Source organism: Eublepharis macularius, chromosome 12 (assembly GCF_028583425.1).
Source record: "Eublepharis macularius isolate TG4126 chromosome 12, MPM_Emac_v1.0, whole genome shotgun sequence".
Taxonomy (NCBI): domain Eukaryota; kingdom Metazoa; phylum Chordata; class Lepidosauria; order Squamata; family Eublepharidae; genus Eublepharis; species Eublepharis macularius.
Window position 1 is genome coordinate 31,780,923 of NC_072801.1, and position 12,436 is coordinate 31,793,358.

The 12,436-nt window shown below is 47.9% G+C and overlaps 1 protein-coding gene across 1 annotated transcript; it reads left to right on the forward strand.

Annotated features, from left to right (window-relative positions):
• The first annotated feature begins 1,113 nt into the window (after positions 1–1,113).
• On the forward strand, positions 1,114–6,646 carry LOC129339082 (receptor activity-modifying protein 1-like). The gene is made up of 6 exons (XM_054993687.1): positions 1,114–1,241; positions 2,440–2,486; positions 2,829–2,870; positions 4,615–4,641; positions 5,658–5,799; positions 6,409–6,646. The coding sequence occupies exons 1-6, from the start codon at positions 1,114–1,116 to the stop codon at positions 6,644–6,646; spliced, it is 624 nt and encodes a 207-aa protein (XP_054849662.1).
• Positions 6,647–12,436: the final 5,790 nt, after the last annotated feature.

Here is a 12,436-nt window from a genome sequence, read left to right on the forward strand (position 1 = left end):
GTAAACCGCTCTGAGTGGGCGTTAAGTTGTCCTGAAGGGCAGTATATAAATCGAATATTATTATTATTATTGCTAAGTTGCTCTATTATGAACAAGCACATGGACAGAGCTAAAGAAAATTGTTTTTATATCGTATCAAAAATTCCCAAGAAGCAAATTCCAACAGAGAAAAAGAAAAATTGATTCACACCAAAACACTTAATCTACTAGGAGATTTTCTTAACTATCAAGCAAACAGATTTGAAACATGTTCATATGGATGAAAGTCACACTGTATACCATGGACTCTTCCTAGGTGAGTGCAAACCAGCTATTGCTGTGTCTTTTACATTTTAGAAATCTGAACCACCGTCACCTTTGGAGCTAGGACTTGCTTTGCCTGGCTCAATTTTGGGGAAGGAACTTCCATACACATGCGGCTTTCTTCTTGTCTAACTGGTTAAGTTTCAAACTCACCCCCCCTACTACTTTGATATACTTGAGCGTAAGGGCTGTTGACAGACTTCCAACATGCTCATGTTTCAGAGCCAGAGAGCAAAACCGTAGCATCTTAAACAGTCAAAAAAATGTCACCACGTTTTTAAACTGGAGCACTGCTGGAGCATAGAGTGTAAGCATATGATGACCACAACCCAGCACAGAATTAGAGGCCTTTCTGTGCATCTAACTTCTGTGTTGGCTTACAGATGAGGAGCCCAAGAAGCGTGTGTGTGAATGCTGTTCAAGGGGTCACCCTGTTCATCTGTTGCTGCAACACTCAACTGGAGTCTTTGGCACCTGCAAGACCAAGTCAGTTTTCACTCCAGCAGGAACTTGGGGAGGCCACAGGCTGCTTTGCAGGTGCCCACAAGTCAACTTCCCCTCTGTTGTCTTAGGCCCTGGAACCTGTGAACGGTAAGGAAGAGTGGTTATGAGCATGGGCAGTCACCTCAGCCACTGCAGCCATCTGCAGTGTGGAGCCTCTCTCCTTCCTTCGCCAACCCTAAAGCCGTCCTTGCCCTTGCTTGCTGACTGGGCCTTGGGCAGGTCTTGCTCTGGTGTAAGGGAAAAGCAGGCGCCCGCAGGGGAGAGGCTCCTTCCGGCTGGCTGGCGCTCAGGCAAAACATGGGGGCAATGGGGGCCTGCGCCAGAAGAGGCGCCAGCCGTTCTAGGGGCGAGGGAGACCCACACGTCGGGCTGCCCGAGGAGGAGAATGGCCGGCCGGCTCCTCGCTTGCCTGCTGCTGTTGCTTGTCCGCAGAGGTAGGTCCCTCCCCCAGCTTGCCTTCCCCGAGCAAGAGGGCGGCCCTCTCCTCAGGCAGCCCTGAGGAGGCAACAGACGGGCTACTGGATCCGGGCCGGGGGCACAGCAGCTCAGCCCAAGGGCCGCGGGCGTTCGGTTCATTCGAGCGAAGCTCTGTGGCTAGCGCAGCCGCAGCCCCTCCAGCATCGCCCTTCTTCTACCAGCTGCGCCGCCGCTTCCCGCTGGGAAGGCTAAAACCAAGAAAGGCCCTCTCGTCGCTCTTGAGAGGAGCCGCGCGGAGCAGGGCTCGGGGCCTGCCCGATCCAGCCGAAAGCCAGCGTTCCCAGCCGAAGGGGCCCCCTTCGCAGCCGGCACCACATCCTCCGTCCAGGAGACTGGCGCAGTGGCACCAGGCGCGCCTGCCCCGAGGGCAGCCGAGAGAGCGGGGACTCCGAGCGCCTCCTCAAGCCCATTCCCCACTCCGCAAGAGCCAGCCCGGGGCCTGGGGCCCTTCCCCCACTTCTGTGGCTCGGCTAGCGCAATGTTCGGTTTCAGGCTTGCTCTGCGTCTGGCCTGAAGCGTCGTCGACTAGAAGCTGGCCGGCTCCCGCGGCGTCAGCCGAAAGCAAACGTTCGTGACTGAGCTCGAACCCGCTTCTTCAGATGCTCTGACTCCCTGAAAGCTACTGCTGGAATAAAACTTTGTATTCTTGCGGTTAACACAAGATTCTTGTTCATTGTTGCTGCACCCGACTCCTTTAACCTGCTCCATCAGGTGCATTGGGTTAAGAAAGTGATGTGAGATTAGGGACAGTGGAACTCAACACACGCATGCCCCAAATTGCAAGTGCTTGTTTGGCAGATTTCCTGACTGGGAGGATACTTGTGGTCCAATTTTTATATCATTAGCCCTGTTCTTTTATCTCACAATAGTAGGCTTTTGTGGGTTTTTTGCTTTGATGTTTTATCGTTCCTAAAGAGCAGGTCTCCCATGTGTGAACCACTTTTTTAAAAAATTTGACTCCTATGATTGAAATTTCATGATTCGGAACCATAAATTTTAGGGGTTTAATTCTATTACAGCAAATACATGGACTATGGAAGCAATATCCCACAACTGATCTTCAGGGAAAGGAGTTTGACATCTGCCAGCAGTTACCTCTGATAATGTTAGCCTACAGCAGTAAATTTACTGTAGGTTTCCTCTCCTTGGGTTCAGTTACATCCTTCAAAGAGCACAGCTGACTCCAGGGGCTTGGGTCACAGGTAGGCCAGCCCAAAGAACAAGGAAGCCCCCAGCTGTGACCAGAACTGGTTTCAAAGCAGCCCAAACACAGAGAGGCGCTTGGGTGCCCCCTTCCCTTTCTAACAGCTGTACAAACACACAGAAGGAAGGAGAAACCAAAACAATTCTGCATTCATAGGGGCCAGTTCGGGGGCAGGGAGCCCATGGAAGTTGCTTTTTTCTACTGTTGGTCTCCCCCCTCCCCCATTGTGCTATGAAGGGCAACAGCCTCCAAATGATCTGGGGCAGGGTGGGGGTGAAAGAGAGAGAGAGAGGCCGGAAGACAGCAGTTTGCAGGCCAACCCTTCTCTTATGTTCCACAGGAGGATGTGCAGAGCTGACCTATGGTGACCCTGAAGATGAAAGTAAGAGAGAAACACACACACACCCTGGAAATCGAGAGGCCCATCGTGTGCTGAACTTGCCCCTTGCCCTTCTTTTTCCTCCCTTACCCTCACATTTTGCTACTTTTCTCATGTTAGGACCTTTCAGCACTTGGGATGTCAGCAGGTATAGTTGTTTTGGTGCAGAGATACAGTCATGGAGTTTATTTGCTGAATTTCTGTTTGCCGGAGTCCTGCCTGAAATGCCTCACTTTATTATGGAGGCCAAGAGCCTGTGGCACAGAGTGGTAAGCGGCAGTACTGCAGCCCAAGCTCTGCTCATGACCTGAGTTCGATCCTGGCGGAAGCCGGGTTTAGGTAGCCAGCTGAAGGTTGACTCGGCCTTCCATCCTTCCGAGGTCAGTAAAATGAGTACCCAGTTTCCTGGGGGTAAAGTGTAGATGACTGGGGAAGGCAATGGCAAACCACCCCGTAAAAAGTCTGCCAAGAAAATGTGATGCGACATCTCCCCATGGGTCAGTAATGACTTGGTGCTTGCACAGGGGACTATCTTTACCTTTATTATGGAGGCATCAAATAAGGGTTAGAGGAAATGCTTCTGTGGCACGTGGCTCCCTCATCCCGTGCCAAGTTCAAGAGATCCCAATTCTTTGAGGATTGAGGAAGGGGGTGGGGTTAAGCATTTGATGAGAGAAAAAAAGATGCTTTGGAGAGGACAAAAGGGAGGTTAATAACATTCCACTGAACAATGTGGCAATAAAAAGCAAAAGTTATTTTCTCCTTGGAAAGTGGGATTCGATCAACTGGTATTAGGTTCAGGCTGCATACATGCAACATGTAATGAACTTGTGCAGATTTTTTTAAAAAAAAGATTTGATAGATTCCTAGGAAATGTCAATCAGTGACTGTTGCATCTGGCAATGAGGAATGGAAGATTTGCTTTCAGAAGCAGGGTACCGCTGCTGATTAGACCTGGTATGGGAGAAAAAAACTTTATAGCTCAAGGCAGTCTGGAAGCATTGTCCTGCTATTGGAAACTCCTCTTCCCAATTCCGGACATATGATAGCTGGGTTCTTGGGGTAATTGTTCCCCACCAGGGCTTAAATGTGAGCCAGGGCTGTCATGTCCTCTCTGTGTATCTTGGGGCATCTGGCTGGTCACTGCTGGAGTCTGTGTGCTATCCTAGATGTGCCTTTGGCCAATACACAGTGCCAAGTCATGTGAGCAATTCTTTCACCCTCTTATCTTGTATCAGTCCTGAAACCAAATGCAGAAGGCAAAGCTTATGTGTTTGTATGAGAAAGACAAACAGGACTTTGAGGTAGTTTGCCTAGTCCACCACTTTAAACAGAATAATTAAATTGTGGAATTTACTGCCAGGGGAGGTAGTGATGAGTATGACTACAAGCATAGATGGCTTAAAGAGGGAATTAGATTCATAGAAGCCATTCATCATGGGAGCCAATCATCAATGGTTACTAGCCATGATGAGTAAAGGGAACCTTAACATTCAGAGGCAGTCAACCTCTGAAACCCAGTGCTGTTGGGGAGTGGGGGTGGAATTGGCCTCTGTGTCATGTTTGTTGGTCTTCGAAAGCAACTGGTTAACCATTGTGTGGATGTTGGATTAGATGGAGGATTGATCTGATCCAGCAAAGCTGCTATATTCTTACCTTGTCTCAGGAAACTAAAGTTGAGGAACAGGGATCTTCCAAAACTGTTTCCCCTCTTTCTAGACTAACTCTTAAACACTTTTTTTTTCAGCTTCCTATTTATATCCAGATGAAGAAGGTGAGAAATATTCTTCACCCAATGCATAATTCACTTTATGAAAACATAGAAACAGAGCTGGAAGGAACCACAAGAGTCACCTAGTCCAACCTTCTGTACAGTGCTAGGAATTCACAGCTACCCATTTAATTTCCCCCAGTGACCCCTGCTCAATGGCCTGATGAAGGCAAAAAACCTCCAGAATCCCTGGACAGTCTGGGCTGGAGAAAAATTCCTGATTGCAAAGTGGCAACCGGCATTACCCCAAACACATAAGAAAGGGCCACAAGAGCTGAGCACTGGCTCACCTCTGCCTACCCTCCCTCTCATGATTTGCCTTTGTTCATACCGAGTCATAGAATCAGCATTGCTGACATGGCCATCTAGTCTCTGCTTAAAGACCTCCAAAGGAGAGCCCACCACCTCCCAAGGAAACCTATTCCATTAAAGAATTGCTCCAACTGTCAGGAAGTTCTTCCTAATGTTTATCCAAAAACTCTTTTGGTTTAATTTTAACCCACTGCTTCTTGTCCGAACCTTTGGGGCAACAGAAAACAACATGGCTCCATCCTCCATGTGACAGCCCTTCAAATACTTGAAGATGGCTATCAGATCAGCTCTCAATTGTCTCCTTTCCAGGCTAAACATACCCAGCTCCTTCAACCTTTCCTCATAGGACTTGCTCTCCAGACTTGCGTTGCCCTCTTTTGAACACGTTCCACTGTGGTGCCCAAAAGTGAACACAGTACTCACACTCAAGTGAGATCTAACCAAAACAGAGTATGCAATTCACTACTATAAGCTGTAATCATGGCAAGTGACTTAGCTGGTTTCCAAAAGGGTTTAGACAAAACCATGGAAAAGAGTAAGATTATCCACAGGTCTTTGCCTGGCCTGCTCAGCAGCACCTTTAGGCATATAAGCCACTGAAGGACAGATGTCAAGGGGCATTACAGCACTGAGGTAACTTATTGTTCCACTTACATCCATCTGCCAATAAAATTTTCCCCAAGACTGATTTTCCCTTCTCCCATTAGAGCTTTTTGAAGAGGAGAATCAAGCCAGTGATTGCGGAAATGGCTACTATGACCAGATAGCCTTATTCTGCTGGCCCAAGTTTCATGCTACCATCATGGCTACAGCAGAGGATAGACGGTGCCTCTGGGAAACAATTGGCAGGTACAGACCTCAGATGGGCATGGCTGGTTCCTGATAATCCAGGTAGACCTTAATTTGATTGAGGGCGCATTCCTCCAAATAGAAGATGGGAAATGTTTTGACATACAGAGTACACATATGTTCTAATAATCCATGTATTTAAGGTAGTTGTTTTCCATTTGGCATGCCTCAGGCAGATTAAATAAAATAAAACTGAAGATAAAATTTAACAATAATAAGAAAGGCAGCCAAGAACACAGTGTAAAGTACTGTAAGCGTAAGCAGTGGATTTTAAAAAATGGCATATACTGACAGTGGTATATAATAACTTCTGCCATAAAAGATGTTATTGTGAGTGTTGTTAGGTCTCCAGTCGTTAGGTCTACCAAACAAAAGTCTAGGCAATTAACATATATTCCAGTATCTAATTTGGCCACAGATAGACTGAAGCTTTAGCACTAGACACAGGATGGGCTTTGCAGAGAAAACGAGAAGGAAGTCAGAACAGCAGATGCACCCACAGATAGGAAAGCCAGCACAAGGAGGAGCTGGCTGGCTGGAGGGGTCCTGCCTCCGCTGGACTGCTGCTACTGCTGTCCCTCTCAACGAATCTATCTTCTCCCTTTGCAGCATGTACAGTGAGCTTACCATTTGTGCTGGGTTGCTGGCCAAAAGCATGGGCTGCCCCTTGTCCAGCCCCACCCTGGATGCCTTCTTTGTGAGTATCCACACCGAGTACTTTGCCAGCTGTACCCTGAACGTTGATGCCACCGACCACCAGCTGCCTACAGGAGCAATCATAGTCTTGGCTGCCCTACCTGTCTGCCTGGTACCCCTTTCTGTCGCTCTCACCCTTCACAGGGCATGAACGCTTCATCCTGCCCTACTGGACTGCTGTGAATAACAATTAGCAATGGTTACAGTACTGCTTAGAGAAAGAAGCAGGAACCAGAACTCCTGGGCTTGACTGTTACTTTCTTCTAGCGCAGGCATGGGGACAAACAAGGGAGGGGCTAATCTCCCAAGACTGTAGGATGAGACTGGTGATGGGTTGCTTTATTTGTACATTGTACTAGTGCTATGTGGTCACCGTAAAATCATCACTAATTCTCCCCCCCCTCCATAAATAAAATCACTAAGCATCCAAAACTGTCAAGCAGTCTGTCTCTTTGAAGAGCTCATTTCCATAATGCAGCAGTACCATCACAACGTTGAGTGCATCTATGTATCGTATCTCCCAGTATATGTGCAAAACATCTTGCAGCCTAAATTACTGCCACTTGTAGTCTGAATTATTACTACCACTAAATTACTGCTACCTTTACTCAACAGGCCTCCAAAACATATAAATTCTCCAGTTGTTTTCTGAGTTACATTATCTTACAATAATGTCAAATATTGTATTTATTCATTTATTTGCTGCTGCTATACCCAGCCTTTCTCCCGGGGGACCAAGCATCTTACATCATTCTCCTCCATGTTCTCACAAAAACCCTATGAAGTAGGTCAGAATGAAAGTTTGGGCTGGCCCGCCCAGTGAACTTCTTTGACAAAGTGGGGATTCAAACCTGGGTCTCCTAGATCCTAGTCTGACACTCTAACCACTATACCACACTCACTAATAAACTCCATTATTATCTAGCGAGACAGTCCAGTATGTATAAGTTAAAGTTAGACTTGGGTAGACAATGTATCATGAAAAATCCTGGGCACAGACCTATAAAGATTCTTTAAAGTGAAACCAGAAATGTACATCACATTGAAAGATAGACAGCAGAACACATTTACAAATGGCAAAAGTTGTAAAACATAGAAAATACAAACTTTCTATACTGTCTGACATCCAATTTGAAAGCCAAACAGTACAAAACTTATTCAGGCTATTTCAAAATGAGAGCTATGCATTCCTTCCAAACACAAAGACTTTTCAAGAACCAGAAAGCCAAGATGTGCTTGGCTTAACTTAGCCCTTCAGATTCACTATAGCATGGTCTGCGGAAAAATGGAAACTGGCTTTGAATGACAGGCACAAAGAAAATTTCCCATGCATGCTTCACAATGGGGAGGTTGCGTGCTCTAGACAAAGTGGAATTTGGTCCCATTAGCTTATCCAGTCAGCTGCTCAAATTCATCTGTAGGTTGGATTCTCCATATCTGCTTCAGGAGAACATCTTAAGGAGAAGGAATCCCTAAGAGGCAGTGAAACTCAACTGTGTCAGGCTTTAAGGTGCTAATCAGATGCCTTTTCTGATTCCTTGGTTCCAGGGCTTTTTTTCCGGGAAAAGAGGTGGTGGAACTCAGGACCTCACAATGATGTCACTTTGGGTCAGCTGGAACAAGCGGAGAGTTTTTTAAAGTTTAAATCACCCTTGGCAAAAATGATCACATGGCCGGTGGCCCTGCCCCTGATCTCTAGACAGAGAGGAGTTGAGATTGCCCTCCGGTGCGGAGGCAATCTAAACTCCCCTCTGTCTGGAGATCAGGGGGTGGGGCCACTGGCCATGTGACCATTTTCAAGAGGTGCTGGAACTCCATTCCACTGCGTTCCAGCTGAAAAAAAAGCCCTGCTTGGTTCTATGTAATATGGTGGGTGTGTTTGAAGTTATTAGGAAGAGTGTTGGGGGTGGCTTATGCCATTGTCAGGTGTTAGCCCATGTGAAACGGCCTGGTGGGTCCATGTGGAAGGGTCCATATTGGGAGGAGAACAAATGGCAGAAACTGGAACTACCTGGCCTAGTTTGGAAAATGGCTGCTGGTGAGGGGACCTTGGTCACTGACTGAGGGACTGACACCACAACACCTGTGCAGGTTGTGGCAAAGACCGCTGCAGCAATGTTCCTCATGCCTGTAATCTTGCCAAGTGAACAGGGGACAGGAGGTTCCCACAAGGAAGTCCCCCAGAGATGATATGGAGGCATGTCTTGTCACTTGGGAGAGAGCTGTTGCATGGCCTTGTACTCATTGGCCCCTTCCTTCTTAATCACTGCACAGTCAGTATATCGGGCCATGCACTGGCAGATACCCTCAGTTAAGACAAACTGGAAAAAATTATTTTACAAAAGTGCAGGAAAATGGTGAAATATCCCAACAGAGTTTCCACACCAATATCAGCACCAAAAGCAAGATTCTGCATGAGATAGCAGATGCCCTGGAGGAGCTTGAAAGGAAATGGCTACAGCAGTAGGGAGGGATGACAGCCTGAAGTAGTCATGGACAAGGTGGACTTGGAGAACTGTCTCCAGAATGGGTCTATAGCTCCCCTGCCCTCCCCCCAAAGTTGGAGACAGCTGCCTGCCTTGTGGATGAGTGGATAAGGACTACAACAGACCACTCCCAAAATCACTAAGGGAATGGAGATGTAAAAGGCCCAGATAATAGCCTCCCCCGGACTAGACCCTGAGAAGAGATTGCTGAGGAGAAGAGCAAGATTCAAGCACAGTAGCACCTTAAAAGCCAGTAAGATTTTCAGGGTATAGGCTTTTGAGAGTCAAAGAGTCCTTCATTGGATACTTTGATCCTTTGCAAGAGCTTTGACTCACAAAAGCTTATACGCTGGAAATCTTGTTCGACTTCAAGGTGCCACTGGATTTGAATCTTGCTCTTCTGCATACCAACACAGCTACCCACCTGAAACTAACTCTGAGGAAGAGAGCTCCCTTGAGCCAAGAGGAAACGCAGGGAATGCATGTTTTAATAAACACCTGGACATCCTAGACCTGGACCTGCCTGCATGCCAATGACTCTAGTAATAAAGCCAGTCTCCAAACATCCTGAGCAGCCCTTATGCAAGGGAAGGAAAAGTGAGGTGCAGGATGAAAAACCCATATATGGGAGAGGGAGGGCCCATCTTTACTTGCAGCCGACAAGGACATTTCCAGCATGACTCTCGATTCAGGGAATGAGAGTTTGCCTTTCTTGTTGAAGGCAAAGACTAGAGCTGATGCATAGCTAGACACAGGGAGGGACCTCACAGCTGCACAGGGAGAAATCATCCCCCAGCCAAAGAAAGCACCAAGAGTTACCCCCAAGCAAGGAAAGTACATTCACAACAGCCAGGAGTTTTGGTCCACTGTCCAGCAAACAACAGAGAGGCACATGGAGGACTGTGATTCTCCTAGCCCTGCTTGCTTAAATTTAAACCTGGGCAAGCCACAAGTGCAGAGATGTCATCAATGCCAAGGGGGAAGCCATCTCTAATTGTCCCTGCTGGCTTGTGGGGGAGAAGGGCAGCCACGGAGAGCCAGAGGGTGGGTCGTGGAGACAGCGGGAACATTCAGGAAAACAAAACACCTTCAGCAAGAGAACACTCAGCCAGGGACGGGGTGGTCAAGCAAGGAAGGGGTCCATAGGCATCTCCCCCAATATCATCAGCCCACGAGAATGCCTTTCATAGCCTGGTTATGGACTGGTGGACTTCAGGGTGGGAGACTCGCTCCACAGGCATCCCCTGGCCAATAAAGAGACAAGCCCTGTCTCCTCCTTTCCCTAAAGGGCATTTAGGACTGAGGGCACTACCCAGGCAGAACCTACTGTGAGAAAAGTGAGTAACACAATTATGTGTAAGCAAAATGAAGCCACAGACTTCCCCTTCCATCTAGATAATATATCATTCAACAAGCGGATTTGTGCCCGAAACCTGAAAATTAAGACAACATGATGGGTACAGAAAAAAGTTTCACGGAAAATACCTCTCCCCTCACATACACACACTGTCCCTTCACCCTTCTTCCCTGGTTTCTCACCTTTGTTTCCTCAAAGTTGTGTATTTGTTCACTTGTATGTGTTCCTAAAGACAGATTTTTATTTATGTGATTCAATGAGAAGAATGCCTCTAGGCCTATGCAAAGTGCCTTTCTTCTGTCTCAGGGGAAATAACTCACTACATATACCACAATGGAAAGTATTTGCTAACTCTACAAAGTCTTTTGCTGATGCTCCAAATACATTGGGACACTTTTATTGCATAGCCCTATGTGATAAACCCTCTTGGACCTGTGTGAGTTTCAGCCGTCTTTTATGTTGCTGGTTGTGAGCTAACACAGCCTGCTTTCTTATCTGTAGGTCGTTGACATGTCCCAGGTCTGACAGACATGTTGTCCTGACCCAGATTAGGAAGGGAGGTACTGGGAAGTATGTTTCTGGCTCAAGTTGCCGAATGAACTTCAATCTCATCCACTGCGGAAGCTCTAGAACCTCCATGCTCAGGCCTTCTCTACCTCTCTCCTTCCTTCTCCCAACTGAGGCCTAGAGGGTGGTCTGAGAAAGGGAAGTTTCCATTTCTGCAGGTCCTGTTGTGTCTGCCAGGAACGGCTGGCTGGGATTGACTGGCCCTTGCAGAGTTTAAAGATTTTCTGACTTCAGGGGGGCGTTTCCATGTCAGCCAGTGCGCACAGGCTGCTTCCCCAAGGGCTCAGAGCCAGCCACTGTGACCTCAGCAAGCGGCACTCTAGGTGCTGGCAGGCCTGGACTCCATCCAGGGTGTGATCCATTCCATATGTGGCCAAGCGAGTGGGAGGGAGAGGGTGGCCTACTTCCACAGGCCAGGAAAAAAACACTGAAAGCACAAAGCTTCGGACAGTGAGGGCAGGGAGCCATCTTACTGGGTGGTTTCTGTCCCGTAAATGACACACATATGGGCGGGAAGGTGGGAGGAGGGAAGGAGTTGGCAGGAAGACGCCCGGCTTGGATGGAGCTGCTGTCTGGCCACAAGAGAGGCTTGGGCAGGGTCCGGTTCTGCCTGGCTCTCTCCCTGAGCGCGTCCCAGAACTGCTTGTTGGTGGCTCAGCCACATCCGAAATTGCTTCTAGCTCATAGAGGCCCCAGTTGGGATAGCAGCAGGTCATGGATCAGGGCTGAGTGCCATTGTGGTGCTGTGGATAAAACGGATTGGTGCCTGCATCCTGGGCAATCTTTTTGTTTTATGGCCCTCCAGCCTCAGTTCTTCTGTCTAGTAAATGGGGGTAAGGGAGGACAGATGTAATCATTGCAATCTGAAAAATGGGAAGTACAGCGGACATCTTGTGGGGGTGGAGGAGATGACTTAACAGGGGCTGTGGTCAGAGCACTATCGGGATGCTTAGCCCACCCTCTTCCCAACACCTTAGAGCTGGTAGCAACACTACCAAACATGGAGCTCATATTAAAACAGAATTTTTTAAAAAAAAATTAATAACATTCTCCACTTGTCCTCCAGATAAGATGCCCTTAAGTTGCCCGTGGTTCCGAAGGAAATCAGATCTTTGTCACATAAATGCAGAGCAAGGAGAGCATTGGTAGGTGCTGGGAAGGACCGCTGATGGGGAGGCCTTGGACAACCCCATCCAGGTGGCCCATGGCAAGGGTGGCCAATGATCGGCCTCAGTAGAAAGCCTGTTCACGTGTGGAAATAGCCAGCCAGCAGTCAGTGTGTGTGTGTGGGGGGGGGGGAATCGCCTTTTAAAGAAGCCCCCTTGCCTAGATTACATATGACATCTCTTTTAAGTGGTCTCCTATGGGCCAGTGTGTTCTTGTAGCTAGCCTAGGCAGTAGGGTAGCCAAATCCAGGTTGGGAAATTTCTGGAGATTTGTGGGTTTGAGGAAGGGCAGGGTTTGAGGAAGAGAGGGACCTCAGCGTGGTCTATTGCCAAAGCAGATGTTTTCTCCAGGGGAACCATTCTCT